The sequence below is a fragment of the Podarcis bocagei genome (assembly GCF_964188305.1).
Source record: "Podarcis bocagei genome assembly, chromosome: 8".
NCBI classification, from domain to species: Eukaryota; Metazoa; Chordata; class Lepidosauria; order Squamata; family Lacertidae; genus Podarcis; species Podarcis bocagei.
The window spans coordinates 86466840-86494567 of NC_138133.1; the positions used below are offsets into that span (position 1 = coordinate 86466840).

Consider the following 27728-nt stretch of genomic DNA (forward strand, 5'->3'; position numbering starts at 1 on the left):
TGTGCTCCTACTTGATCTCAACTTTTACATCACCACAAATTTTCTCAGAATAGAGGAGGTTTTTATACAAAAAAATCATTTTACAGAAGTGAAAGCAATTCAGGTAAAAGTGAAGCAAGCCATCAGCTTTAGGAGACGCGTTTTTCACATGGTTTCTTTATACTTGGAAATACATTTATTTTGTGTGGATCATGTTACAGCATCTGAGTATACAATGGGAAGTCAGACGATACAGCCTTTTTTTAATGAGTATCAAGTATAATGTCTTTTCCAGGTACTCTCTGAAATCTGTTTACCACACATTCATGAAACACTTGTGGTGCACCACAAAAGAAAAATGATAACACCGATCTACTGAGATCATCACTTTGATAAATCTCCACACTAATGAGTTAGTTCAGGACTATTCAATGCCAGACATTCTGTGTGTAGAATTTAAATGCTTAGGTGACACTTTCCACTTTGAATTACAAATTACTCTCATGAAACTTGATTTTAATGGTATGATGATCAAGAACAAAGCATAATAAATTACCAAAAGTAGGTCTACATGTACCGCTATTGATGACCACATATTATTTTATCATAAAAAGCTATTTTAATATTTTCACATCTGTCAATACAAACCAAGGCACTGCCAAGGTGGTACTGACTAAATTCATAACTTTTTAAAATACCTGCCAAACCATATCAAAGTCACTCCGAAGTACAGAACTAAACATTCTTTTTGAGTAGAATTTGCTCGGCAAAACTGACGCTATCGAGATTACAAAGTGTGAAATCTTCAGTTCAGAAATCCAGCCATAATCTGAAAGAAAATCCATGACTTTATTGCTACTAGAAAAAGAGAGTAGTCAGGACCACACTGAAAACTAAATTGAACATCGATTTTTAGTTTCTGATATCTGAGACTTCTAAGCAAGCATTTGATTTAGAATGCCCTGAACTCCAGAATGGCAGGAGTTCAATTATCACTTTGTGCATCAAAATGGCCAGTGAAACTTGTACCATCAAGTATTCTCATATTCTGCTATATGCATATGCCAATTCATTATCTGACCACTATGCTTTTTTTGTACAGGTACCCAAGGGCTCCTATACTCCCTCCCCCCTTCTTTCAAAATATTGATCACTAGTGAAAGTAATTGAATAAAGTTCTACTGTACAGTTGATAAAACAAAATTATGATTTAGGACAGTGATTTAGAGCTTTTCTACTGCATACACATTATTTAAAATACAGCAACAGCCTTTATTTGAATAATAAGGTTAAAAAAAAAAGTTTATCCAAAATATAGTTGTTGTGAACACTGAAAAAAGTGATGAACAAAATGTCTATTTCTTTCTGTTTCCCCACACATGTCATCTATGTGTAAATTGTGCTAAGAAAACTTTCAAGTTAAGATGTCTCAAACTAGTCAATTATATTTACAGGGGACTACTTATTAATCACATGCACTGCTGAGCCTCTGAGCTTCTTGCATTCAAGGTGAGACAGAGATGTAGCATACAGGAGGACATGAAAGAAAGAAGGGGATGAAACTAAGAAGCTGTGTTTTGTCTCTGAACTTACCGCTGGCATTCCCCAGCATGCAAAACTAGATCTTCATTGTTCTTTGCACTAACTGTGAGCTCATGTTCTGTTGAGTTGAAGACATCAAGGAGGAGATGGCACTGGCGGGTACTGTTTGAAGAGATTTAAACAAACAATGTTGAGGTTTTAACAATCATCACAGAGTTACGATAACAGGAAAACATTAATCGTTATTATTAAAGGAAAGGAACAGTCTGTGATCAAGTCAGTGTTCTTTTTCCATTGCAGCAAATCTCAGCACTTCTCAGAGCAGTGACTATTTAACATTTTAGTTATCATGTCCCTGTCACTGTTCAAATTCAAGTATCACAGTAAACTATGGTTTAATGAGATGTCAGCTTCCTTCAGGTATCAGGTGCTCTCTTCCTCCTCCCACACAACTGAGATGAGCATGGAGATGTTTGCCTTCAGTTTTAGTTAACTGTGGCTTCTTGTGTCATCTGTAAACTCAAACTGTGATTCAAGTTACCTATGGTTAGTTTAAAACAGCTCAAACTGATTTCTCTAGCTGGCTTGTTTAAACTAACCATAGTTAACACGAGCTGCCATTTCTGGTGTGGATAACATGGGAATCCACAATTAAAGGCATGGAAACCCATAGTTAAGGTGTCTGAACTCATCCTCTCAGCTATGCTGGAGGAGAAGGAGTATGCACAAACCAAAGGCAGAGCACATTACAGTAATCCAACATTGATGAAACTAAGGCACTGTAGCCAGGATCAGGACTGGGTGCAGCCAGTATACTAGCCTAAACTGAGCAAAAGCATTGCTGGTCACTGCCACATCATGATCATCCAGATGTAAAGCTGTATTTAGGAGCACTGCCAAACTGCAAACCATGTTTCTCAAAGGGAGTACAACCTCATACAAAACAGGCTGAATCTCTACTCCAGTGGTATCTGTTAGGGTGAGATTAAGGGCTGGGTTGTTAGGATCCATTAAGGCAATTCTTATTTTGTTAAAAATCACCCTATTGAACTAACAGTGAGAGTATCAGAGGGAAGAATGTACAATTTAAGAATGAATTTTAATCTGCTACTGTTTGAATTATGGTGCTGGAGGAGACTCTTGAGAGTCCCATGGACTGCAAGAAGATCAAGCCTATCCATTCTTAAGGAAATCAGATCTGAGTGTTCAGTGGAAGGACAGATCCTGAAGCTGAGGCTCCAAGACTTTGGCCACCTCATGAGAAGAGAAGACTCCCTGGAAAAGACCCTGATGTTGGGAAAGATTGAGGGCACAAGGAGAAGGGGACGACAGAGGACAAGATGGTTGGACAGTGTTCTCGAAGCTACCAGCATGAGTTTGACCAAACTGTGGGAGGTAGTGGAAGAAAGGAGTGCCTGGCGTGCTCTGGTTCATGGGGTCATGAAGAGTCGGACACGACTAAACGACTAAACAATAACAGTGTTTGTAACTAGCTGATGGCCCTAAATCCAGATCATTAGGGCTATAGCATGGATGTATGATCTCATGCATTTGGTATCAGGGTTATAAGTAACTGTGCTTGGATAATGAGTCACACAATGCCCTTAAACTTTTTAATTCTCCATTTGCCTTAACCATACTTCTTCACTAGATGTGCATATCTGACACATTCTAGGTTTACTCAAGTCATTTTGAGAAAGCACCATTTTTTAAAGAATTAAAATCTATTACAGTGCTATCATAACTTGATAAAATCTTCAAGCATTGAAAAACATTTCATCAGCAAATGAATATATAAAGCATTCATCACTGGAAGAGAGAGAAAAAAAAAACTAAATTCAATTGAGTAGAGGAGATGAGACAGGCAACTACTATTGCTTTATTCATTAGCAACGCTAAAATAGAAACTCATAAAATTTAACTGAACCGAATGACAGACTGCTCCAGTTTGGAAAGAGGCAGATTTGTTGAATTTTTGGCATTAGGAGAAGCAGCTGAACTCCGCCAAATTTTTCCCAACAGGCAGAAATGTTCTATTTCATAATGCATGAAACCAATAGAAGGTATATTATATCCATGCTGCATGACAAAAAAATAAACTGAGAAGCGGCTGTCTTCTGCTGTTAGGTTCTTCCACCACTCTTCACGGGTGGAAGAGTCTAAGCCTGCTATGCTGTCATGGGATGGTCATAAACACTGTAACTGCTGAAAGGAATGATTCTGTTACAGAATGCTGGCTGTTTCTATGAAAAGTTCAATGGTTTTTTTAGGGAAATCTCCATGTGAGAACTAGAGAGTGGCTGTGTATTTTTTGCTAAAAATGAAATACAGGCAGACAGGAGAGTTGAGCATTCCTGGGAACTGGACTAGCGAGATGAGTTAAGAGTGGCTGGATGCATAGCCTGACTGTCTGTCTACAGGCACTGCGGTCATTTGCAAGGGATTTCCACATGGCAAGGTTGATGTTCCCAGCAATTAATGAGGTATCCGTATTGTGGCCTTGCCACTGTGCTGTGGAACAGGAGTCTCCAGGCTCTGATGAAGACCAAGACTCAAGAAGGGTAAGCAGATACGAAACAGAGAGCCTAAAGTGTGGTGGTTATGTCCAATCACCAGGATCACATTGCAGAACTAGGGCTTGAACACAGTTAGATTACAGTGGTGCCTCGCAAGACGAAAATAATCCGTTCCGCGAGTCTCTTCGTCTAGCGGTTTTTTCGTCTTGCGAAGCAACCCTATTAGCGGCTTAGCGGATTAGCGCTATTAGCGGTTTAGCGGATTAGCGGCTATTAAAGGCTTAGCGGCTAAAAGGCTATTAGCGGCTTAGCAGCTTAGAAAAAGGGGGGAGCGGAAAAAAATCGGAACACTTGCAAGATGTTTTCGTCTTGCGAAGCAAGCCCATAGGGAAATTTGTCTTGCGAAGCAGCTCAAAAACAGAAAACCCTTTCGTCTAGCGGGTTTTCCGTCTTGCGAGGCACTATTTTAGTGTTGTTAGCCGCCCTGAGCCCGGCTTCGGCTGGGGAGGGCGGGATATAAATAAAATTTATTATTATTATTATTATTATTATTATTATTATTATTATTATTCGTCTTGCAGGGCACCACTGTACTTAGGAATATACAATTTTTGAAATTGTCCACTGATTTGTATTATGACTGACAGGAAAGGGGGGAACATAGGGAAATAATGGTCAGGATACATTAAAGTGGACTACTGACAACTGCAATGTGAGAACATGACAGAAAGGTAATCATAGAATCTTAGAGTTGGAAGGGACCCAAGGGTCATCTAGTTCAACCCCCTGCAATTCAAGAATCTCAGCTAAAGTATCCATGACAGATGGCCATCTAACCATATGCACCCAAGTTAAGAGATGGATTCCAAAGAAGAAGATGGATGAGTACTTTCTAGCAGAGCCACTCCGAAACTGATGATATGATTACTTAATCTCTCCAATCTGCAATTATTATCTTTTTAAAAAGCCACTTTAGTACTATTTGTAAATTGCTTTGAAAACAGATATGGAAAACCAGGGTGCAAATACTGTAAACAACTTTTTAAAAGCTAGGCAAAAATTCGTAAGTAGATCATAACTTATACAAATATGTGATTTCAAGCAAAATTAATCACACTAGTTAAAAACAAATAATACTTTGTTTAATAATTTACAGTGCTCAAGTCTTACAATCAGCAGACATTGTGGATCATAAACTGAGAAACAAGCTGTGTGTTTTTTTAAATAACACCAGTTCACAGATGTGTGGACAGAGAGTCCCTATGTGTCAATGAAGTGTAGGAATGAGATGCAATTTGTATTAGTAGTGGGAAATTTGTAGAAGTGCAGGAACACTGTATGTCACCAAAACCACAAATAATGAGCACTATAAAAAAGGAGTATTTAAATGCACATTTACATCAATACTTGTACAGTGGCAACACAGTTTGTAAAAAATATGAAGGAACATAAAAGAATTCTGGCAATGTTGTTGTTTAATTGTTTAGTCCTGTCCGACTCTTCGCGAAGGGGCTTGAATAACTCAGAGAAGCTATGAGCTATGCTGTGCAGGGCCACCCAAGACTGGCAGGTCATAGTGGAGAGTTTTGACTAAACGTGATCCACCTGGAGCAGGAACCGGCAAGCCACTCCAGTATCCCTGCCAAGAAAACTCCATAGACAATTCTGGCAATATCTCCACCTAAAGATTTATGCATCCATATTATTTCTGGACCTAGCTCAACAAAAGTACTTAGGAGGTTTCTTGACCTCTAACAAAACACAGCATGGTTTTATATGGCTCATGCCATAATCCAAAGCAGCAACGCGCAGTTCTTCTAATAAACAGAGTGAGAGCTTTGTTTCATACTTTCACTGTGTTGCTGTTCATTTTCAAAAAGGTTGTATCTCCGACACACTGTGAGCCTAGGTGTGCTGCTGAATGGCATCACAGTTTAGCTTATAAACTAAGGGTCATATCCATTGCTGAAGCTCTGCTGGTGCAACAAACTTCTGTGCATGTTACAGAGCTTCTTCTTTCTCTTCTCTCCCTTCCAACTGCCACATCCTCAAAATCAGCTCTGGAGGGTTGGGAAGCCTGTTTTTCTGGGTGCACAGTGGGGAATGGGAATGGAAGTCCTACTGCACTAGTGAATGCCTCACTGATGCAGTGCTGGGTACAACCCTAAGTGAATTTATATATGCTGGTATTTCTGCTGAACACTACCTATTATGCAAAAATACAATGCTGAAGTAGGCTCAATGAAAGCATTAACTTTCACTGAACTCCATTCTCAGGTATATAATGTGGAGTGCGTTATGATAGAAACAATACTATGTGACAAAATTATTAAGTACTTTAAGAGGAAATATAATAATAATAATAATAATAATAATACCGATATAATAGAGAGAGCAGAAGAACAAAAAGCTTGTTTAAAGCAAAGATTAATTGTAACATGAATAAAAGAGGAGAAATAGATAATTGTGCAAGCCCCGAAGTATTCTTTAAACTTTAACATGGTTTTAATGAAATTGGAAATTAACATGTAGGAAGGCAGTATACTGGCCAACTTTTAGGTCATTAGGGCAACTTAATTCAGATGCACTGGGTCACTTGTATGAAATTATAAGCATACTGGTTCAAAAAAGGAAACAAAACGTTTCATTTTTGCTGATTAGCTTTTAGCTGTGGACAGATACATGGGGCCCTTGAGAACACACAAGAGGAAACAATTTCTCAATTAATAGTAATCTACTTTGGTATATTACAGGAATAAGATTGCTGTCCCAATATTGCTGCTGCTACTACTACTATTATATTGATGTTATATAGAGAAATCCTTCCCCCTTCCCACACAAAAGTAAGCTTTTTAAAAATAACACACCTTGTTGCAGGCAGAGTACTAACACGTGTAAAGAAGACAGACGGCTCCACATCTACATGAAGTCCCAGAGACAAGTTCCTGTAATAGCCATCGACATGTCCTGGACCTCCTGAGTATTTGAAGTTCAAGATGGCTTCCAGCGTCTACAAAAACAACAGTAAAAAGTTTAAATCTGCTTTTTTTCTATACTAAAATATACAGTTGATTTCTATCACCTTTCCATTGCTGAGCACCAAGTATCACTTTGTGCTTCCACTAACAATACTGCTCTGGCTACCCTGATGGAAATGCAACAGGGGCTTTAGGAAATATAACAGGATGATCTCAAAGATTACAGTCAGCTATGGTACATCATAACATCTGCCTTAAAAGGGGGGGGGGAGACCACCTATAAATGCAATTTAAAAACAAATTCACACAACCATATTTTAGGTAATGGGATTTACTATGAATGGATTCCATTTGGTAAATGAACAGGGACATGCAATTGTTTCATTATGCACCAAATTCGGAACTACTGGTGTCATTCCTGCACTTTACTGCTTTAAGCACCTGTGGTAAAGTAGGACATTGGCTCACAATAATGTGGCACTGTTTCACCAGAGAGCTAAGGAAGAATAAGCCTGCATTCACAGACGATTACCTTGAAATTTATGGGTATATCTGTTGTAACTTAGCTAACCTTGTGCAACCATTAATGTCATGTCTAGAAAATAATCACTAGGCAATACATTCAAAAACAAAGAAAAACACCCTACAAACATTTCCAGGTTAACAAAATGCTGAGTTAAAATCAGCAGTTTAAGAAAGCTGACATTGCTTAAGACAAACTTGTAGTATTGAAAATATTTTTTTTATTTTTTTGCTGGTGACATAATATTTCGTAAAGTGTGGCAAAGTAGAGATTTCACTCTTTTGTTCTATATCCCAAAACTGATGATGTCCTGCTGTTATGCAGGGCAACCTGTACAAAACCGATTGAATAGCAAAACTGAATTCCTTTGAAGTGCTTTCTTCTACATGGAAGAAAAAGAAAGTGAAACAATTGCAGAATCCAAGAAACAAAAACAAATGCTGAAGTTGATGTGTTTTTAATGAAACTCCTACATAAAAAACAGCTCCATTAGTGCTAGGCCTTTGGGCAAACATCTGGGGCTCCACAGCACCATCCTCAGGGAGACCATCAAACTTTGTAGCTTGGCTTTCTTCTCCCCATCCCTTGACTGAGTCCAAAGTGTCCACTGCTTTTCTCTCACTTAAAATCACCACTGAGTTTGAATTTCAAAAGAAGGGAAATGCAAAATTGAAACTGTGCCCCAAGTAATGATTTCAGCAAACATCTTTTGGCAGCGAATCTGCCTTGGTCACCAGGTGCCACTAGAAAAACACAGCTGAGACTAAAGTAAGAAGGGTATTGCACTATATGCATGTTTCCCACTTCCATCTCAGCTCCCTGTTCAAACTGGCAGCCCGCAGCCCAGCTATGGGTGTTGCCAAGATCTGGTCTTCCACTTAAATTGCTGCCAGAAGGCATGGCTATAATTTAAAAGTGCCAGGAGCAACCAGTGCCAAAGGGGAGAACCTGTTCAACCCAGAAATAAGCCAGCCCAAAAACTTTGCATGTCAGGCAAACGCATGGGGTTAAGATTCCCATGTTTGCCACTAAAAATCTAGCATTGCTTAAATCATTCAAAATATCATATTGGGGCTTTGAGGACTAGAGATGTCTCTGGGACATCTTGCCTTGAAGGCCAGCAGGTGTCAGAGCACTAGAATGACTTGCTGGTGTTTGGAATAGAAACTGAATTACTGGAAATGCGTCAGAACGTCCATAGGTACCGTATTTTTCGTCCCATAGGACGCTCCATCCCATAGGACGCACCTAGTTTTTTTTGGGGGGGGGGAATAAAGGAAAAAAAATTCCCCTTTATTTCTCCCCCAAAAGCAGGTCGGGGAAACCGAACCAGGTCGAGGAACAGCGGGATGGCGGCGCTGCACCTCCCTGCTGTCCCCCGAGCTTGTGGGGCTGGCCCATGTCTGCCCGGCGCAAGGGGCGCTCTGCTTCAGGGCGCCCCGCCCGCCGGGCAGCAGGCTGCTATCCGCAGAGTGGGGAGCCCTGCGGGGAACTCCTGCAGGGCTGCCCACACTGCGGATGTCTGCCCGGCGCGCGGGGCGCTCTGCTTCAGGGCGCCCCACCCACCGGGCAGCAGGCTGCTATCCGTAGCGTGGGGAGCCCTGCGGGGGCCTCCCGCAAGGCTCCCCACACTGCGGATGTGTTCCCGAAGCGCTGGGAGCTCTGCTTTCAGGGCGCCCGGCGCTCCGGGAAGCAGGCTGCTATCCGCAGCCTAGACATCCCTGCGGGACCTCCCACAGGGCTGCCTAGGCTGCGGGTGTCTTCCTGAAGCCTGGAGAGCGAGAGGGGTCGGTGCGCACCGACCCCTCTCGCTCTCCAAGCTTCAGCAAAAGCCTGCATTCGCCCCATAGGATGCACCCAGATTTCCCCTTCATTTTTGGAGGAGGAAAAGTGCGTCCTATAGGGCGAAAAATACGGTAATTTGTCAGTGTTTAAAGTACAGCTATTAGAGGCAGTTTTCCATACTCACTGCCTGAAGTTACTTTAATGCAAGATGCTTAGGAGTTCTCGTTTTGAAGTCAGGAATTTTGCTATTTGAGTGATTTCATGCACCATTTTTGCATCTTCACAAAGGATTAGGAAAAAATATGCTAACAAGTAAGCATATGTGGATGTTTGCTCAGCTTTCTTGAAATGGAAAATGCCTTGGCTACTTAAACAACAAAGAGTTCTGTGGCACCTTAAAATCTAACACATGTATTATGACATAAGCTTTTGTGGACTGAGGTCTACTTTGCAAGAAGCCCCTAAACTGTCATCCATTTATCAACAGATTTATGAGCAGAAGGGCCTATTTTCAGGTCTTTCAATCATGTTGAGAGGCCTGAAGCAAAGCAGAGCGAAACCCTTTCAGATGGAGAGAAAGAAAAACACTTGTTGGTCTCCAATATGTGCCTCAGCTCCTGGGTAGCAGAGCTACTTCCTCTGTCTCTCTCAATGGGAGTTAGCAGCTTGCAGGTCCATTGTGGTTAAGCAACCACTCTGCCTCATTTCCACCCCAAAGGTGGAGAGATGAGTGAAGATGGGCAGCTGGACAGTGATGCTCATTAGCCTGTTTTGCTTCAGCAGCATTAGCCTGTTGAGCTTCTATGCAAGAGGAAGAGACGCCAATCACAGAAGCTGCACCAGGAAAGGAAAGCCATCTTTCCATAAGAACCCTCTTCTCTTCTCAGTGATGCCACTTCCATCAAACTTTATGGTAAGGCGCAACCAGAGCATTGTCCGAGTATCTGCCTGAAAGGGTGCATCTCACACACAAAAGAAATAAACTATAAATACAAAGGAAAAATTGAAGGTGGTCACAATAATTGAGATACAATCGATGCCAGAACTCTACTGCTTCTAGCCTGGCAAAGCTGATATGGTAGCAGAACACAAAAATTCTGGTCTTCTGTAATTCCCGGAAATTAGAGAAATGGGAAATAAGGGGACAATAAATCCAGCAAGTAAAGATGCACAGATAATTTTATTCCAGAGCAACTTAGGTTGGTCAAACCATTGCACAAGTGCTATAAAACAGGCAAAGTGTACCTCCTCAGCAGTAGCTCGCTTTTATTTTCAGAAAGGTACTGTATTTTTCGCCCCATAGGACGCACTGGCCCATAGGACGCATCAAGGTTTTTTTTTGGGGGGGGAAATAAAGAAAAAAAATTATTTTCCCCCCCCCAGGCGCTTGTGGGGCCGGCAGCGGGGAGAAGCGCTCTTCTCCCCGCAGCCCGCCTTCAGATCAGGTCGGGGACAGCGGGGAGACGCACTGCGCCTCCCAGCTGTCCCTGGAGCTTGCGAGGCCGGCAGCGGGGAGAAGCGCTCTTCTCCAGGCCGCCTGCCTTCAGATCAGGTCCGGGGACAGCGGGGAGACGCGCTGCGCCTCCCAGCTGTCCCCGGAGCTTGCGGGGCAGGCAGCGGGGAGAAGTGCTCTTCTCCCCGCCGCCCGCCTTCAGATCAGGTCCGGGGACAGCGGGGAGACGCGCTGCGCCTCCCCACTGTCCCCGGAGCTTGCGGGGCTGGCGGCGGGGTCTCCCCGCCGTCAGCCTCCAAACCACTTCGGGAGACAGCGGGATGGCGGCGTTCCGCCTCCCTCTGTCCCCCGACCTTGTGGGGCTGGCGCTGGGGCTCTCCTGAAGCCTGGAGAGCGAGAGCCTGCATTCACCCCATAGGACACACACACATTTCCCCTTCATTTTTGGAGGGGAAAAAGTGTGTCCTATAGGGCGAAAAATACGGTAACCAACTTATACCAGCTGCTAGTCAGATTTTTCAAGCTAATAGTGATTTAGATAAGATACACTCAAGTTGATTGAGATGTATCCTGGGGCTCCCAAGTTCAAGCAAGTATGAGACGATGTGTGCAGAACTAGGTATAAACACGATGGGATATTGGGTGTGAGCTAGCACTATAAAATCCTGGTTGCACTGCCATTTTCATTGTCAAACTTCGAGTCTGCTCTCTGACTTACTTAAGGACTCTTATAAATCCAGATGCTTCCAACTCTTACATAGCAAAATCAGATATATTGGTATTGACTTGGAACTCTTGTATAATTCAAGTGAGCAATATATTTATCTCAATATTCAAACCAGATTAAGGAACACTGAAAACAAAACATTGAGTCAGCTGTAAATAAAATTTGCTCTTCCAAATTCTATGGTTTTAATACAACAGATAACAGGGTGACATATATCTCAAAATTAATAATTCCAGTCCAACACAGGACCTTTATGTTAGGCCGATTGAACATTTCCCCCTCAGAATTAGTCAAGGGCAGATATTTAAACATCCCCAGAAATGATAAACATTGTGGATGTTCTTTGAATGTGGATGTACTTTTCAGCTACACAAAGGTATGCTATTCCCATTTTGGGGGCAGTCTAACATCACGGCACAATGAAATATCAGATTCTACCTATTATTTGTATATATTTTAAATTTTTTTATCTAATGTTTTATGATGGCCTATACTTGTAGAGGGACGCGGGTGGCGCTGTGGGTTAAACCACAGAGCCTAGGACTTGCCGATCAGAAGGTTGGCGGTTCGAATCCCCGCAACGGGATGAGCTCCCGTTGCTCGGTCCCTGCTCCTGCCAACCTAGCAGTTCAAAAGCACGTCAAAGTGCAAGTAGATAAATAGGTACTGCTCCATTGGGAAAGGAAATGGTGTTTCCATGCGCTGCTCTGGTTCGTCAGAAGCGGCTTAGTCATGCTGGCCACATGACCCGGAAGCTGTACGCCGGCTCCCTCAGCCAATAAAGCGAGATGAGCGCCACGACTGGACCTAATGGTCAGGGGTCCTTTTACCTTTATACTTGTAATGCCTAATAAAGGTCTGGCGAAGTAAGAAAGAAAGATATGGGAACAGAGAAACCGCTCTTCTCAGTGTCATTCCTGCTAGAAGCCCTGTTGATCTACAAAGAGGAGGCACTTTCTAAAATAAAGACTGTCGCAGCCTAGAACCACCAGAGAATGTCATTTGTTGAGCTCACTTTGGTCTCATTCCTGGTTCTTGAAGATACTTGTGGTACTTTTTTGTTTCCTGATCAGGTCCTTTAAGCTCCTCCAGAATTTGTATAACTATTGTTTATCAGCTCACTCATTTAGACACTCAAACTCAGGACGAAAGGGAGAAACACACTAAGAGGAAGGCACGCTTGGCAAACCCTCACCATGAACGACTCCCTCCCGGAAAGCTAGTATGTCCCCACTGTGGAAGGACATGTGGATCCAGAACTGGCCTCCACAGTCACTTACGGGCACACCGTTAAGACCGTGTTCATGGAAGACATTCTTATTTGGCTACGAGTGATCGCCAAAGAAGAAGAGGAGAGTCACAACACTCTCTTATCCTCACATGTTCATGTTGAGCCTGGTATATGCTAGCTCAAACAGCTTTTTTAAGTGAGCCAGCCCTCAGAGCCTGAAGAATCCCTGGGGCATGGCTCTAATAGCAAGATGCAGGCACACAGAAGTGGTAAGACTTCTATCTCAGAGCATGAGCTACTTTGTGCATCCAATGGCCCTTCCCTTCCCTTCTGATTCTATGAATTTGTTGTCATAGAAGACCATGAATACAGCAAGAGACAACATTTGCTGACCCACACAAAGAGTTCTTTAAAAATGTGAATTTTTTAAAAAGTGAATTACTTTAGTCTGGACATGGGGAAAGAATAACAATGAATGGCTTAGCAGCTTTCTATGAGAAGTTGTTGGGGGCAGAATACTGCATTTTTATACAGTATCTCTTATTCTCGAGGTACTTCAAGCTGTGTCACAAAGCAGTGGTCACCTACAGCGAGGTAAATTTGCTGCAAAGTAACAATGATCTTACTGTGCAATGTCCATTAACCTTAATGCACCCTTCACAGCTAGAAGCCCATTCATAGCACTTAAAATATATCTAAAATACACTGTAGAACCAATTTATAGAAACACGATTAATTTGATGAATGGCAGTTTCAGCTCACAACATGCACATAATCCCCACGAGTAAATGACTTTGGAGAAAACACAGGGAAGATTATGCCCTTAATTTATAGAACCAGAACCTGAAGTGTACATGCAGGGATTATACTTATTTAAGCATCTTTTAGCATCCCCTTCATCATGTGACCCCATGGTTTGTTATAATGCAATCGAAACAAGAACAATTCCAGACAGTGAAGAGCTAAACAGAATTAAAGTTCCCATCTCTTGCAGGGGCTCAATTAGTGCCAGCGCCTTCTGTCAGGAGTTTGGGTGTAGCCTTCAACGCCTCCCTTTCTATGAAGGCGCAGGTTGCAACTGCGGCAAAGGTGGCATTTGTCCACCTCCGCCATGTTAAGCAGCTGGTCCCTTACCTTTCTCTCCCCGATCTGGCCACAGTGATCCATGCAACAGTCACCTCCAGGCTTGATTATTCTAATTTGCTCTATGCAGGGCAGGGTTGCCCTTGAAGCTGACCCAGAAACTCCAGCAGGTGCAGAACGCTGCAGCGAGGCTCCTTACGAGGTCCTTGCCACGGGACCACATTCATCCAGTGCTACACCGGCTCCCGGTGGAATACAGAATCAGGTTCAAAGTGCTGGTTTTAACCTTTAAAGCCCTATACAGCCTAGGACCCTCGTACGTACGGGACCGCCTCTCCTGGTATGCCCCATGGAGGACCTTACGGTCCACAAATAATAATACTTTGGAGGTCCCGGGCCTCAAGGAGGTTAGACTGGCCTCGACCAGGGCCAGAGCCTTTTCAGCCCTGGCCCCAGTCTGGTGGAATGCTCTGTCACAAGAGATCAGGGCCCTGCAGGATTTGACATATTTCCACAGGGCCTGCAAGACAGAGCCGTTCCGCCAGGCCTTTGGTCCAGGCCCAGTCTGTCCCCTTTCTTTCTATGGGACCCTGTAAGTAAGTGGCCTCTTTGGCTCTCTCTATTGGCCCATATGGGACCAGCACGAGTAGCCGGGCCTGGTGAACTTTTAATTCCTTACCCCTACAGTTATGATTTGTGGGTTCCTACTTAATTTTATTTTGATTTTAAAAGTGATTCTAATTGTATTTTAAACTAATCGTTTGATTTTATGTTTTTAATGTACTGTATATTTGGTGTTAGTCGCCCTGAGCCCAGTCTCGGCCGGGGAGGGCGGGGTATAAATAATAATATTATTATTATTATTATTATTATTATTATTATTATTATTATTATTATTATTATTATTAAAAGTCCAGTACAAACAAAAACAAAAAAGCCAGAACTGCAGAAATTGCCATGCGAACAGATCTTTAGCCCAGTGTTTTTCAACCACTGTTCCGTGGCACACTAGTGTGCCGCGAGATGTTGCCTGGTGTGCCGTGGGAAAAATTGAAAAATTCAAAAGATTTTTTAAAAAAATAATGTCACATTTTCGCCCACTAGGCGGGCGCCGGACTGTGTCCACCTTATTTTCCATCCATCCTGGGTGGGGATCAGATCGGATGGGATCGGATGAGAGCGGACAGGCGGTCCGCTCTCATCCGATTCCCCATAGAGAGCAGCGGGGCTGTCATCCGCCGGCTCAGCGGGGATCAGCGGATCGATCCCCGCTGAGCAGAGAACAGTCCGCAACGTTTTTGTTTGCCATTAAAGAAAAAAATATTAAACCATGCTTGAATGTCGGAACTAGTTACTAAAATTTTTGAATCCCACCACTGATGTTAAGTGTTTGTGTTTATTTGACTTGTGTTTATTTGATTCCTATTCAAGAGAATTACTTTATATACAGTCAGTACAGGCACAGAGTTAAATTTTTTAACATTTTCTAATGGTGGTGTGCCTCGTGATTTTTTTCATGAAACAAGTGTGCCTTTGCCCAAAAAAGGTTGAAAAACACTGCTTTAGCCTAATGATGAAATTCCAAAAGAGGGGGCATTCTGCAATTTGGGTGCCACCACAAAGGACACTGGAGAAGGGCCTCTTCCAGATACCTGGGTTCCAAGATTTGGGTTCTAAGATGTTTAGGGCTTTACAGTGCAGCACCAGCACCTTAAATTCATCCAGGAAGCAAACAATCAATGGAGATCCTTTGGGTTCTATGTTATACAGGATGGTCTCTGCTAGCTGCCCCAGTCAACATTCTGACAGCTGTGTTCTGCACTGATGGCAGCTTCCAAACCATTTTCAAGGGCAGCCTCACAGAAACCACACCACACTAATCCAAATGGGAGGTTACCAAGGCATGTGTCACTGTGGCTTAGGTCACCTCTGTCCAGGAATGGCCATAGCTGGCAAACCAGTCGGAACTTGCCTAAGGTACTCCATGCCACTGAACCCACTTCACGCAACATTTACCAATAAAAATCTAAGCATGCCAACGGAAGCATTTGCAAGTGTTGCTTGAGATGGGCAATTCAGAAAAAGAGCTGTAGAGGGTTTTTCCTCTGAAGAGGGTCTTAATCTCCTGTGAAACTTCACCCAGCTTCATTGTACAGCTAAACCATGTTTTAGAGAGCCAGTGAGGTGGAGTAGTTAGGGCACTGGACTAGGTCCTAGGAGGCAAGGGTTCAAATTCCTTCTCAGCCATGAAACTCACTGGGTGACCTTGGAAAGGCCATTGTCTCTTAACCCAGCCTACTTCATAGGGCTTCTGTGAGGATAAAATGGAGAGGGGGAGATCCATGTGCACCACCTCGACCTCCTTGGAGGAAAGATGGGGTATGCATGTAGTCATGAGAGGTTACTTGAAAGCAAAAACTAAACTAGTCATTCTCCACACTTGACGGAACTGGAGAGAGAAACCCTGCCAGATAGGTGGGGAATAAATAATAAAATTATTTATTTAATATTTAAAAGAGTATTATTATAAGCTTGATGCTTTGCCTAGGGTTCGTGAAACCTCATGCACTTAGCACTAAACCATGAGTGAGTTTTATGCGCAAACACAGCCAGTGTGTGTAACACTGCAGTCACCAATTAGTGCGAACTATACTGAGCTGTGAAGAAGATTCAGACTACAATCCTGTACCAATTACATTGGTAGCAAGCCTCACTAATCTCAATGGTGCTTACTTCATGTAGTAGTTGATTGTATGACAGCAAAATACCAAAATCTACTTCCATATAGTCTTTTAAAAATGCTGCATTTCCTCGCAAAGCAACAACCTTCTGACTAGTGGGGTGCCACAGGGTTCTGTCTTGGGCCCGGTCTTATTTAACATCTTTATCAACGACTTGGATGATGGACTCAAGGGCATCCTGATCAAATTTGCAGATGACACCAAACTGGGAGGGGTGGCTAACACCCCAGAGGACAGGATCACACTTCAAAACGACCTTGACAGATTAGAGAACTGGGCAAAAACAAACAAAATGAATTTTAACAGGGAGAAATGTAAAGTATTGCACTTGGGCAAAAAAAATGAGAGGCACAAATACAAGATGGGTGACACCTGGCTTGAGAGCAGTACATGTGAAAAGGATCTAGGAGTCTTGGTTGACCACAAACTTGACATGAGCCAACAGTGTGACGCGGCAGCTAAAAAAGCCAATGCAATCCTGGGCTGCATCAATAGGAGTATAGCATCTAGATCAAGGGAAGTAATAGTGCCACTGTATTCTGCTCTGGTCAGACCACACCTGGAGTACTGTGTCCAGTTCTGGGCACCACAATTCAAGAAGGACACTGACAAACTGGAACGTGTCCAGAGGAGGGCAACCAAAATGGTCAAAGGCCTGGAAACGATGCCTTATGAGGAACGGCTAAGGAAGCTGGGCATGTTTAGCCTGGAGAAGAGGAGGTTAAGGGGTGATATGATAGCCATGTTCAAATATATAAAAGGATGTCACATAGAGGAGGGAGAAAGGTTGTTTTCTGCTGCTCCAGAGAAGCGGACACGGAGCAATGGAGCCAAACTACAAGAAAGAAGATTCCACCTAAACATTAGGAAGAACTTCCTGACAGTAAGAGCTGTTCGACAGTGGAATTTGCTGCCAAGGAGTGTGGTGGAGTCTCCTACTTTGGAGGTCTTTAAGCAGAGGCATGACAACCATATGTCAGGAGTGCTCTGATGGTGTTTCCTGCTTGGCAGGGGGTTGGACTCGATGGCCCTTGTGGTCTCTTCCAACTCTATGATTCTATGATTCTATGATTCTATGATTCTATGTGTACACCAAAATCCCACATAAAACAGGTGATGTGAATTGCCATGCTGCCCCTTGCTCAGCAGTGTGGCCACCTGCCCTCCAGTCGAATAAATCTGAAATCCTGAGGCAGCAATAACAATGACGTGCAAGTCCAAGAAACTAAATCCCAAGTGTGTGTGTGTGTGTGTGTCTGTTTTAAACGCTTAAAATAGTCATTACAATTTGTCTATTTAAGGCAAGATGGCCTTTCATGGTGTCTGCTGCCCTTGAGAACTAAAACAGTTATTACGGTAACTGCATGCTGACCCAACATTTTAAGACGCAATTGCCTACATAGTTCTGTAGCTTTCCCTCAGATGCAGTGCACACAAGCTGAATTTCAGAAGCAACATGCAGTATCCCACATTCATCGTCTAGTTCATTCATCTGCATTTATGTCTTATCAACTCACTGAACAATGAAATTGCATCATCCCTTTGTGTAATAATACAGTGGTAGTAGCAACTGGGGAAAACTAAATATAGATTCTGCATAAGGTATGCCTTGGGAATTAAATAATGCAGTATTGTCCTTTCCCCCCCCCCCCTGCCTCCCCTTGTCAGACCATTTAGCAACAGGATCCATCTTGAGTTATGCTCTGTATCTCAATAAAGTCCCCTTGCCCCCGAAGGTAGAAGGAATGTTTTAAATTTCAGCTGGCTAAAAATAGCCTTGCTTGAAACGATTGAAAGTGTGAGCAGAATAATACTCAGATACAACACAGAGCTGGCATGCAGTACTGCGTGTACATTAGCTAATGAGATAAAACTGCAGCTGCTCTTACAGTGATATATAGGTTGCCAAATGCATATGACTGGACAAGGTCTTATGGCAACATACAGAAGCTGAATAACCTAAACTAGTGAAGGCTTTTTAAAAAACCACTGGGTTTCAAACGACGTCTTGGGAAACATAAGAGTTCTGTGGGATTAGTAACAGCACACAACTTGGCTTTCTGGAATATTGGGTGCACTCTTCCCACTTTAGATCAAATCTATGCTGCCAGGTGCCATAAGAAAACAGCAGAGATAGCGCAGGATAGTACGCACCCCAGAAATGATCTCTTTCAGCTTCTGCCTTCTGTAAGAAGGTATAGGGTTATAAAGGCCAGGACTAGCCATCTGAGAAACAGTTTATATGCAAATGCAATTCTGGTTCTAAATGCAGCATAAGGGGTCTCTATAGTATAGTGTATTTTTTAGTATAGTGTATTTTTTAGTATAGCATAGTGTATTTTAAAATGGGGTTTCAGAGTTTTTAGGGGTTTGTATAGTATAGTATAGTATAGTATAGTATAGTATAGTATAGTATAGTATAGTATAGTATACAGTATAGTGTATTTTAAAATGGGGTTTCAGAGTTTTTAGGGGGTTTTGAATGTTTTATGTAGTTTTTCAATTTCATTGTTCTGTATGGGACAATGACAATAAAGATATCGTATATTGTATATATCGTATAACTTGCATAACCATTCCCCACCTTCTCTGATGGCCGTATTTTGGTTTAATATGAGATATGAATGAGCCTTTTGCACATTTCCATGTGCAAAAGGTCATGTGCAAGTGTCTAACTCGTGGCATCTCAATGAAATGCAGAAGTCTTTAATTAACTATAGCTTCCCATTTTAACTGAAATGGTAAACTACGGTTGTCAGAATCAGGAGCAGACAGAACCTTAAACCAGCTTCAAACCATGATTTACGATCCTGGCTGGGTTCAGAACTACAGTAACCAACCCCAACTCCCCTGTTTGGATAAAACCGGAACTATAAGACTTCTGGAATTAATCACGGCCTGCCAAGAAGTGAGTATGGAAGGGGCTGCAAGTATGGGCAAACATTTCTTCCTATTTCAGCTTATTAAACTGAGATGCTACCATCAAACACAGCTAATGTGCAGTCACGGGAGACTTGAGTGTATTCCAGGAGGTTGTGCTCTCATTTTAGATGGGGTGAGGGTGAAACCAAATACACATTTGCCAGAATCCTCTGCAACAGACAACAGTCTTTGACAGATAAATCAATACAAGAAGGGTTCCCTGAAACCGAGTCTCAAAACCTCTGCACCCAAAATCCTACAAATGCTTATTAAAGATCACGCTACTGTGTCAGCTCTCTTTCAGAATTTAATAAAAATATCAAACTGAAACTCCCAAACAGTGAGTCATCTTTGAGAACTTTATGTTAGCCAAGTAATCAGGTATATAGCAACTGCATGGTCACACTCAATTTAATCCCCAGGCTATAGTTTGCCAACTTCTGGGGATTCCACTTTGCAATACATTTAGATCATCATGAGTTACAGCAATGAAGTTAATGGATTTTTTTGTTTTTGTTTTTAAGGAGGAAAAGAAAATATATTGGCAGAGGGAAATTTGAGCCTTTCAAATCAGATGCGATGTTAAACTAGCATACCTAGATGCATAGCAGGAAAACTTACCGGCATTCTGCAATTCTGCTGTATTAACTAGGGACCTAGAGATTTTGTTTTCTGTTCCTGAAAAGGCTATGAATACATTCATGAATCTGTGGTTTGTTGCTGAAAGTACTAGAAAGTGCTTTCAGTAAAATTATTTTGTAATAAAGCAAGACAAACCAAGGAAAACATGGGGGAAATCTTCAGTTTTTACTGTGTATTCAACATATTCTCAAATATTGATCATTAGCAAGTATGCTTTGATAATTCATTCAAAATATATCACTGGGGTATTCATTAACATTCATTAACTTGCAACACATGTCAGTCACAGGAGGTGCTGGATCTCTCCAATGGTTTGACCTTTCCCCCTAAAGCACCCTCTTCCATTGTCTCCTGAAACAGACTGATGCCAACACAACACCCATTAACAATGATATTCACCATCTTAGAATGTCCTCCCATCAGAGTTTTGGGCCTGATCCTTAGCTCAGATTAAGTCATGGTTAAGCTTTGAGTAGCAGTGCCCTTTTTTCTCTTATTCATCTGTTTGGAGCCGGAATGATCTGACCAAGGTCTTATGGATCTGGTGTGGTGGTTCTTGGAACTGTAAAATAAGCCCATGTCCTGAATCTGCAAATTACTTTTCCAGCATCCATCTTACCAAACATGGCTAACATGGTTTGGTTCCTTCACACAATAACTTCTGAGTCATAGAAGTTCTGTTTTTGTTTTGTCTGAGTGTTTTCTTTTGTGCTAATCACACCACTGGTTCCTATAAGTAAGAGGGTTTTATGTTTATGGTTTTATTTTTTTTTTATTTTTTTAACTTAAAATTTTGTTTTTTATTTGTGAACTGAATAGATGTTTATTCCCGAGCCATCAGTTTCTGCTTCTTCAGTTTCTTTTGAGAGATCTTCTTCTTTTGAGCAACTTCCTCTTCTGGCTTAGGGACAATTTGCTCCTTCTCTGTGAGGATCATCTCAATGTGGCAAGGAGAACTCATGTACGGGTTAATGCAACCATGAGCCCTGTAGGTTCGCCTGCGCATTTTGGGAGCTTTGTTAACCTGAATGTGTTCAATTACCAGAGAGTCTACATCCAGACCCTTGAGCTCAGCATTGCTCTCAGCATTTTTAAGCATGTGCAGGAGGAACTCAGCACTCTTTTTTGGCCAACGCCCCTGTGTCCAGCCCCACTGCTTGGCCTGGGCACATCTGCCAACTCCACCATTGTAACGACGGAAGGAAACACACTGCTTCTTTAGGGTCACATACTTCAAGTACTTGGTAGCTTTTCGGATGTGCATGCCCTTGATAGCCTGGGCAGTCTCACGTGTGTTCTTAAAATGAACACGAAGGTTGGACCCCCTTGACTTGCATGATTTTGTGGGGTTCTCCGGATCAAGTGAGTAGCGGACCATTTTCAGAGCTTACCTTACAGCCACAGCTACCGCCGGGGAAAAGGCTATGTTTATGGTTTTATGTCCTGTGGCCCACTAACTTGCTATCAGATGGAAATCAAGAGAAACCCTGTACTCTTGCCTTACCATCTGTTTGAGACTGCAATAACCTGTGCCAGAAACTCAATGCAGTAAAGCACGGAAGAATGGACTAAGTGGTGGTTTTCTTTATAACAACATGGGTTTACTTATAAAAAAAAATCTGAGTCCCACTTGTACAGGCTTTGCAACCCACCTGAGACTCACAAACCACAGTTTAGGAAATGCTAATCCAGGGAACACGTGGATCAATAAATTATGTGTGGCAGCCGAGACTATATAACACCGGTCCTGAAAGACCTACACTGGCTCCCAGTACATTTCCGAGCACAATTCAAAGTGTTGGTGCTGACCTTGAAAGCCCTAAACGGCCTTGGTCCAGTATACCTGAAGAAGCATCTCCACATCCATCATCCAGCCCGGACACTGAGGTCCAGCTCTGAGGGCCTTCTGGCAGTTCCCTCCCTGTGAGAAGTGAGGTTACAGGGAACCATGGAAAGAGGGCCTTCTCGGTAGTGGTGCCTGCCCTGTGGAACGTCCTCCCATCAGATGTCAAGGAAATAGACAACTACCTGACTTTTAGAACAGATCTGAAGGTAGCCCTGTTTAGGGAGGCTTTTAATGTTTGATATTTTATCGCTATTTTATTCTGTTGGGAGCCACCCAGAGTGGCTGGGGAAACCCAGCCAGATTTGCGGGGCATAAATATATTATTATTATTATTATCATTATCATCATCATCATCATCATCATCATCATCATTATTGGTATAAATATTCTGTTATAGAAAAGATGACAAGAGAAGCATCTTTCAGAGTAAACAACTTTAACAGATCAGGATACCAAGTAGGCCAAGGCACCATATGCAGACTACAGTTAACGTTAGGAATACTGAGGGGCACTGGTAGTTAGATTAGTACTGCAACTTAGAACCATAAAGTTGGAAAGGACCTGAGGGTCATCTAGTCCAACCCCCCTACAATTCAGGAATCCGGCCCACAGCCATCCCTGTGTGGGCTCAAACCACCAAACTTCTGGTTAACAGCCAGACACACTGACCCATTGCGCACTACCGCAATAGATTACAAAATACAGTGGTACCTCGGGTTATAGGCGCTTCAGGTTACAGACACTTCAGGTTACAGACTCCGCTAACCCAGAAATAGTACCTCAGGTTAAGAACTTTGCTTCAGGATGAGAACAAAAATCGTGTGGCCGCAGTGGGAGGCCCCATTAGCTAAAGTGGTACCTCAGGTTAAGAACAGTTTCAAGTTAAGAACGGACGAATTAAGTTCTTAACCCGAAGTACCACTGTGGGTGTTAAAGGTGACAAATACGAGCACAACCAAATGGCCAACTACAAGTAATAATAAAAGCAAGAATAAGGAATAAAAGAATAAGAAAAGGAAGTATAGTGGTACCTCTGGATGCGAACGGGATCCGTTCCACAGCCCCATTTGCATCCTGAGTAGAACGTAACATGTGACCGCGCGTCTGCGCGGGTTGCGTTTCAACGCTTCTGCGCACGCGCGTGACATCATTTTGAGCGTCTGCGCATGCACGAGTGGCGAAACCTGGAAGTAACGCGCTCCATTACTTCTAGGTCGCCACGGAGCACAACCTGAAAATGCTTAACCTGACGCTACTTCAACCCGAGGCATGACTGTAAAGGCTGGGGGGGAGACTTCCAAATAACCATTGCACATACCAGCCCAGTATATATGGTAAAATATTTTCTTTGTGTCTCATTCCACCAGTACCTAATAAACACACTCCATTTTTTAATAAATAAATTATTAGATTGCTTACCTTCCCTCATTATAATTCTATTATTTAATTTATGAATTTTTACTACTTGGTGAAGGAGTTTGGGGTTTGTTTCATAGAATCATAGAATCATAGAGTTGGAAGAGACCACAAGGGCCATCGAGTCCAACCCCCTGCCATTTAGAACTTGTTATCCATGCAGCTGTTAAGAGGTGAATGGTAATTTCTTTATCTTCTGGCAAAACCAGACCTTCTGCGTAACAAAACAGAACAGCTAAGAAATTTGCTGGCAGCATATAACCTGGAATGCTTTCCTTTCCTTTTATAATATTTATCAAAATGAGCTTTATTCAGGGGCAAGACCAGAATATATGGAGCATATCAGCATTTAGTGCTTCTCATTCCCAACACTTATTATTTGTGCCTATGTTTATTTATTTCAACCTTGAAGGTCTCAAATACCAACAGATAAGAAGTTTATATAAAAAAATAACTTTAAGATTAATATTTATTTCCTGTGGGACATATTGCCCTATCTACTTCCATGCATCTAGCAGGATCTCATTATTCAAATACTGTTCACATCTGCTTTAATATGTGTTGACGGAAATATCATTAGCTATAATAATATCACATAGCTTACTCAATAACTTTGGTCTTTGCCCTTTAGCCATTACATTTTCAAAATCTGTTCTCTCTCGCATAATGTGCCACATTTTAAAACGAGGCATTTGGCTATGCGTCTCATTTGTAGATACTGAAAGAATTGCAGCAGGTGCTCTCCCATTCCAATACTAATTCCTTTGTAAGATTTTAAGTGTCCACCTTTAAAAAAGATCCCATATCTCAATCCAACCATTATCATGCCACAATTGCAAAATTATTTATATTAACAGCATCTGATCACATTCAGATTAGCACAGGACTCAGCTACACAGCTGCAAATAAAATGCTTTAAATGTGTTGTAAAGTGCAATATACAAATGTGACACTAGATGGCAAAAGTGAGCCATGCAAAATTCAATGTATTTTTCAAAACTTTTTTTTAGAAAAAGCATTTTGACAGCGTTTTTTGTATGTGTGTAGATTCCACCCTGCACTAATCATGTTTTGTTCACACTATCACTTACATAGCCAATTACATGAACTAGACACTTGACCAAGTCCACACCTGAAAACTAGTAAGGGTCCTTAGTTCACATCTGATTTCAGAACATGCAGAACAATATCCTATGAAACTGCTTCAGAGAGCCTTATTCTATCATAATGGACCACATTTTAAAACAGCTACTCCAACATAATGGACCACATTTTAAAACAGCTACTCCAAAGACTACCTGAATCCATTAGTTGGCTAGATCACCCAACAAGCATGGCTTATTCTGCTAAGATTTATAGTGTATTCCTTTAGGAACTTAGAGTAATATGTGCATACTCTACTATGCTGGTAACCGCCATTACATTCTTCTTCAAGTTGGCAATATAGTCTTGAACTTTCGGGCATATAAGGAACTGGGAACTTCAGCATCATCTCTCCCTCCCCCTTTTATCTGTACACACTGAAGGATTGCACTGGCACTCTGTGTCCAATATCAGCATAGTTGGAAATCAATTTTTAACACAACCCCTTTTATTATATTAAGTTAAAAACAGCTAATGCGAGTCAGCAGCACCACACTCAGGAAAGCTGCAGAAGCAAAGGGAAAGAACTATTATGAGAGCGTGTTTGATTTTTAAATGATTATTTAAGGGCGGTTGTTCACTATCCTGAGTCATGCTAAAAAAATTAATCAGAATCTTTACTATTCCTAAGCAGTTAAATACCAGAATCATTAAGATTCTTAAGCGGGGGTAGCACCCTTAGTGAGGTATGGAATTGAGAGCTGGACTATAAAGAAGGTTGATCGCTGAAGAATGGATGCTTTTGAATTATGGTGCTGGAGGAGACTCTTGAGAGTCCCATGGACTGCAAGAAGATCAAGCCTATCCATTCTTAAGGAAATCAGCCCTGAGGGCTCACTGGAAGGACAGATCCTGAAGCTGAGGCTCCAATACTTTGGCCACCTCATGAGAAGAGAAGACTCCCTGGAAAAGACCCTGATGTGGGGAAAGATGGAGGGCACAAGGAGAAGGGGACGACAGAGGACGAGATGGTTGGACAGTGTCTTCGAAGCTACCAGCATGAGTTTGACCAAACTGCGGGAGGCAGTGGAAGACAGGAGTGCCTGGCGTGCTCTGGTCCACGGGGTCATGAAGAGTCGGACACGACTAAACGACTAAACAACAACAAAACACCCTTACCTTTTGTGGGAGCTATGGGGGTGATTGATTTGGCTAAAATTGGAGGATATGGAGATTAAATATTTCATTAGACCTCCCCATCAATCAGGTAGGAGGAGATCATGGGGGGAATGTGAAGTGGAGGAAGTGGAGGATGATACTTCACATTCCCCCCATCTCCCCATCCCAACCCCACTGATCAGAAGGACACTGCAGGGAAGAGAGGTCAGGCTGGCAGAAACTTGCTGCCAATGTGGGAATAGGTCACTCTCTTCCTCCATCAGCAAGCTGTTGCTTTTCCAAAAGAAAAAAAAGAAATCCCCTTTCTCAGTGCACAATAAGGAAGTGTGAACCCAATATCTAGATGTGTAGGAATGAGGCATGGATATGGCTTCCACCAATACCACGTTTTCATTTGGCCCCACTTACAGCTAGTATGCAAAGGTTATCCACAAGGAAAACAATCCCTTGGGCTATGAAAGCTTCTCTTCTGCTGCCTTAGGGTAACAGAAGTTGAGGCCTTGCTCCTTCCCACAGCAATACAACTCTCTTTAAATGATGATCCAAAGCAGAGTTTCCTTACAGATCTTACTAAGTTGGTGTCCTGTGCTCATATTAATTAATACTGCATCACACAGAGCAGTATTCAAGTGTTTTCCCATTCTCCCACGCTGCTCACTTGTTACATATGTTCAAGGTACCACTATTAAGGAACTGTAGCACTTTCAAGAATGTCAAGTTAAAATCAACCCTAAAAAGCCTTTACTTTGATACAAGAATTGGAAGACACAAGATCTACCCACCTTGGAAGAATGGCAGATGAAGGTGATGGACTACATGGAACTGGCGGAAATGACCAGGGAGAAGAGTCGGTGGAAGAAGATTGGAAGAAATTTAAAGACTATCTACAGAAATACTGTAAAATTAATGAACGTTAGAATGATGTTGGAATGAACTTAAGGGTTCTTTAGCAGCAATGTTATAAGGAGTATGTAAAAATGGACTGTTAACAGATGAGAATATACAGTTATTACATATTAAGACAAAGGTTTAAGATAAAAACAAAGAGGGAAAGGATTTGCTGAATTAACTTACTGAACTGGAATACAAAAAAGGGGAGGTGTGAGGAGGTCAGGGAAACAAGTGAATGAAAGACAAGCTATGGAAAGATTGATTTGTTTTTAATTGTTTTTACTTTTTTCGTATTTTGTACTCTCTTTTTTCTTTTTTATTCTTCTTTGTATTCTTTCTTATTATTACTATTGTAACTTCTTTTTTATTTCTGAAACTTTAATAAGTATCTTATAAAAAAAATACTCTGATACAAGAATGAGGAGCGCCTCTGGCCTTCCTGATGATGTTGATCTACAACTTCAATCCCATGGACCACGTTAGCTGGAGCAGAGGGAAGTTGAAGTCCAACAACGTCTGGATGACCACACTGCTCTAATAGATTAGCTCACTGTACCTACCCAAGCTGCTGGTTTCTCATTTGTGTGTCCTTTTCTCGTCCTAGGCCATCTGTCAGGCTGGAGAACTGCTGACTCAATTGAAGTGCAAGCATCCTGTCACTAACATCACTGAATGCTTGTTAAACCTTAAGCAGTGAACCATAATAAATGCAGCATCATCACCTCTCATGTCTTTACCTTTCCCCAAACCGGCTTATGAACTCTCTCCATATAAGAAGGTGCTCAGGGTAGAGGCAATAAATGCCAATGACGTGATAGAAAATTGCAGGAAGGCAGTTTGGGGAAAACGAAGGAAAGATGGGGTGATGAACAATCGGAAACTCTACATGAGATTTTGGAGAAGACCGTAGCACTGAGAAGATAGCACAAGAACTGTGCATGCAGTCATTGGGAGGTGGGGGACACAACAACGACCCACAAGAAATATAAACCTGCTAGTGTCTCAAGAATTTGTAGTCTGTCCCAGCACTGAAATACTACTGCAATGTTGCATTAGGCTACCACTGATGAAAGCATCATATTTCAAATGATACAGAGATAACTGGATAGCCTGACACTATCATTAAAATCTCCCCAATGACTTTTTGCAAGGAAAGAAGAGACATTAACCCTCATGCCCTGACTAAATTCC

The 27728-nt window shown here is 42.1% G+C and overlaps 1 protein-coding gene and 1 pseudogene across 3 annotated transcripts in view; both read right to left on the reverse strand.

Annotated features, from left to right (window-relative positions):
- TRAPPC9 (trafficking protein particle complex subunit 9) overlaps window positions 1-27728 on the reverse strand; it is a 298285-nt gene that overhangs the window by 212273 nt on the left and 58284 nt on the right. For both annotated transcript variants that reach the window (XM_081204403.1, XM_081204404.1), the window contains exons 18-19: window positions 6905-7047; window positions 1573-1683 (exon numbers count right to left, since the gene is read on the reverse strand). In XM_081204403.1, coding sequence (XP_081060529.1) covers window positions 1573-1683; window positions 6905-7047 — 254 coding nt within the window. The remainder of the gene's footprint in view (window positions 1-1572; window positions 1684-6904; window positions 7048-27728) is intronic.
- LOC308592588 (large ribosomal subunit protein uL22 pseudogene) lies at window positions 20908-21544 on the reverse strand (annotated as a pseudogene). Its single transcript has one exon. The product of its transcript is annotated as a large ribosomal subunit protein uL22 pseudogene (transcript).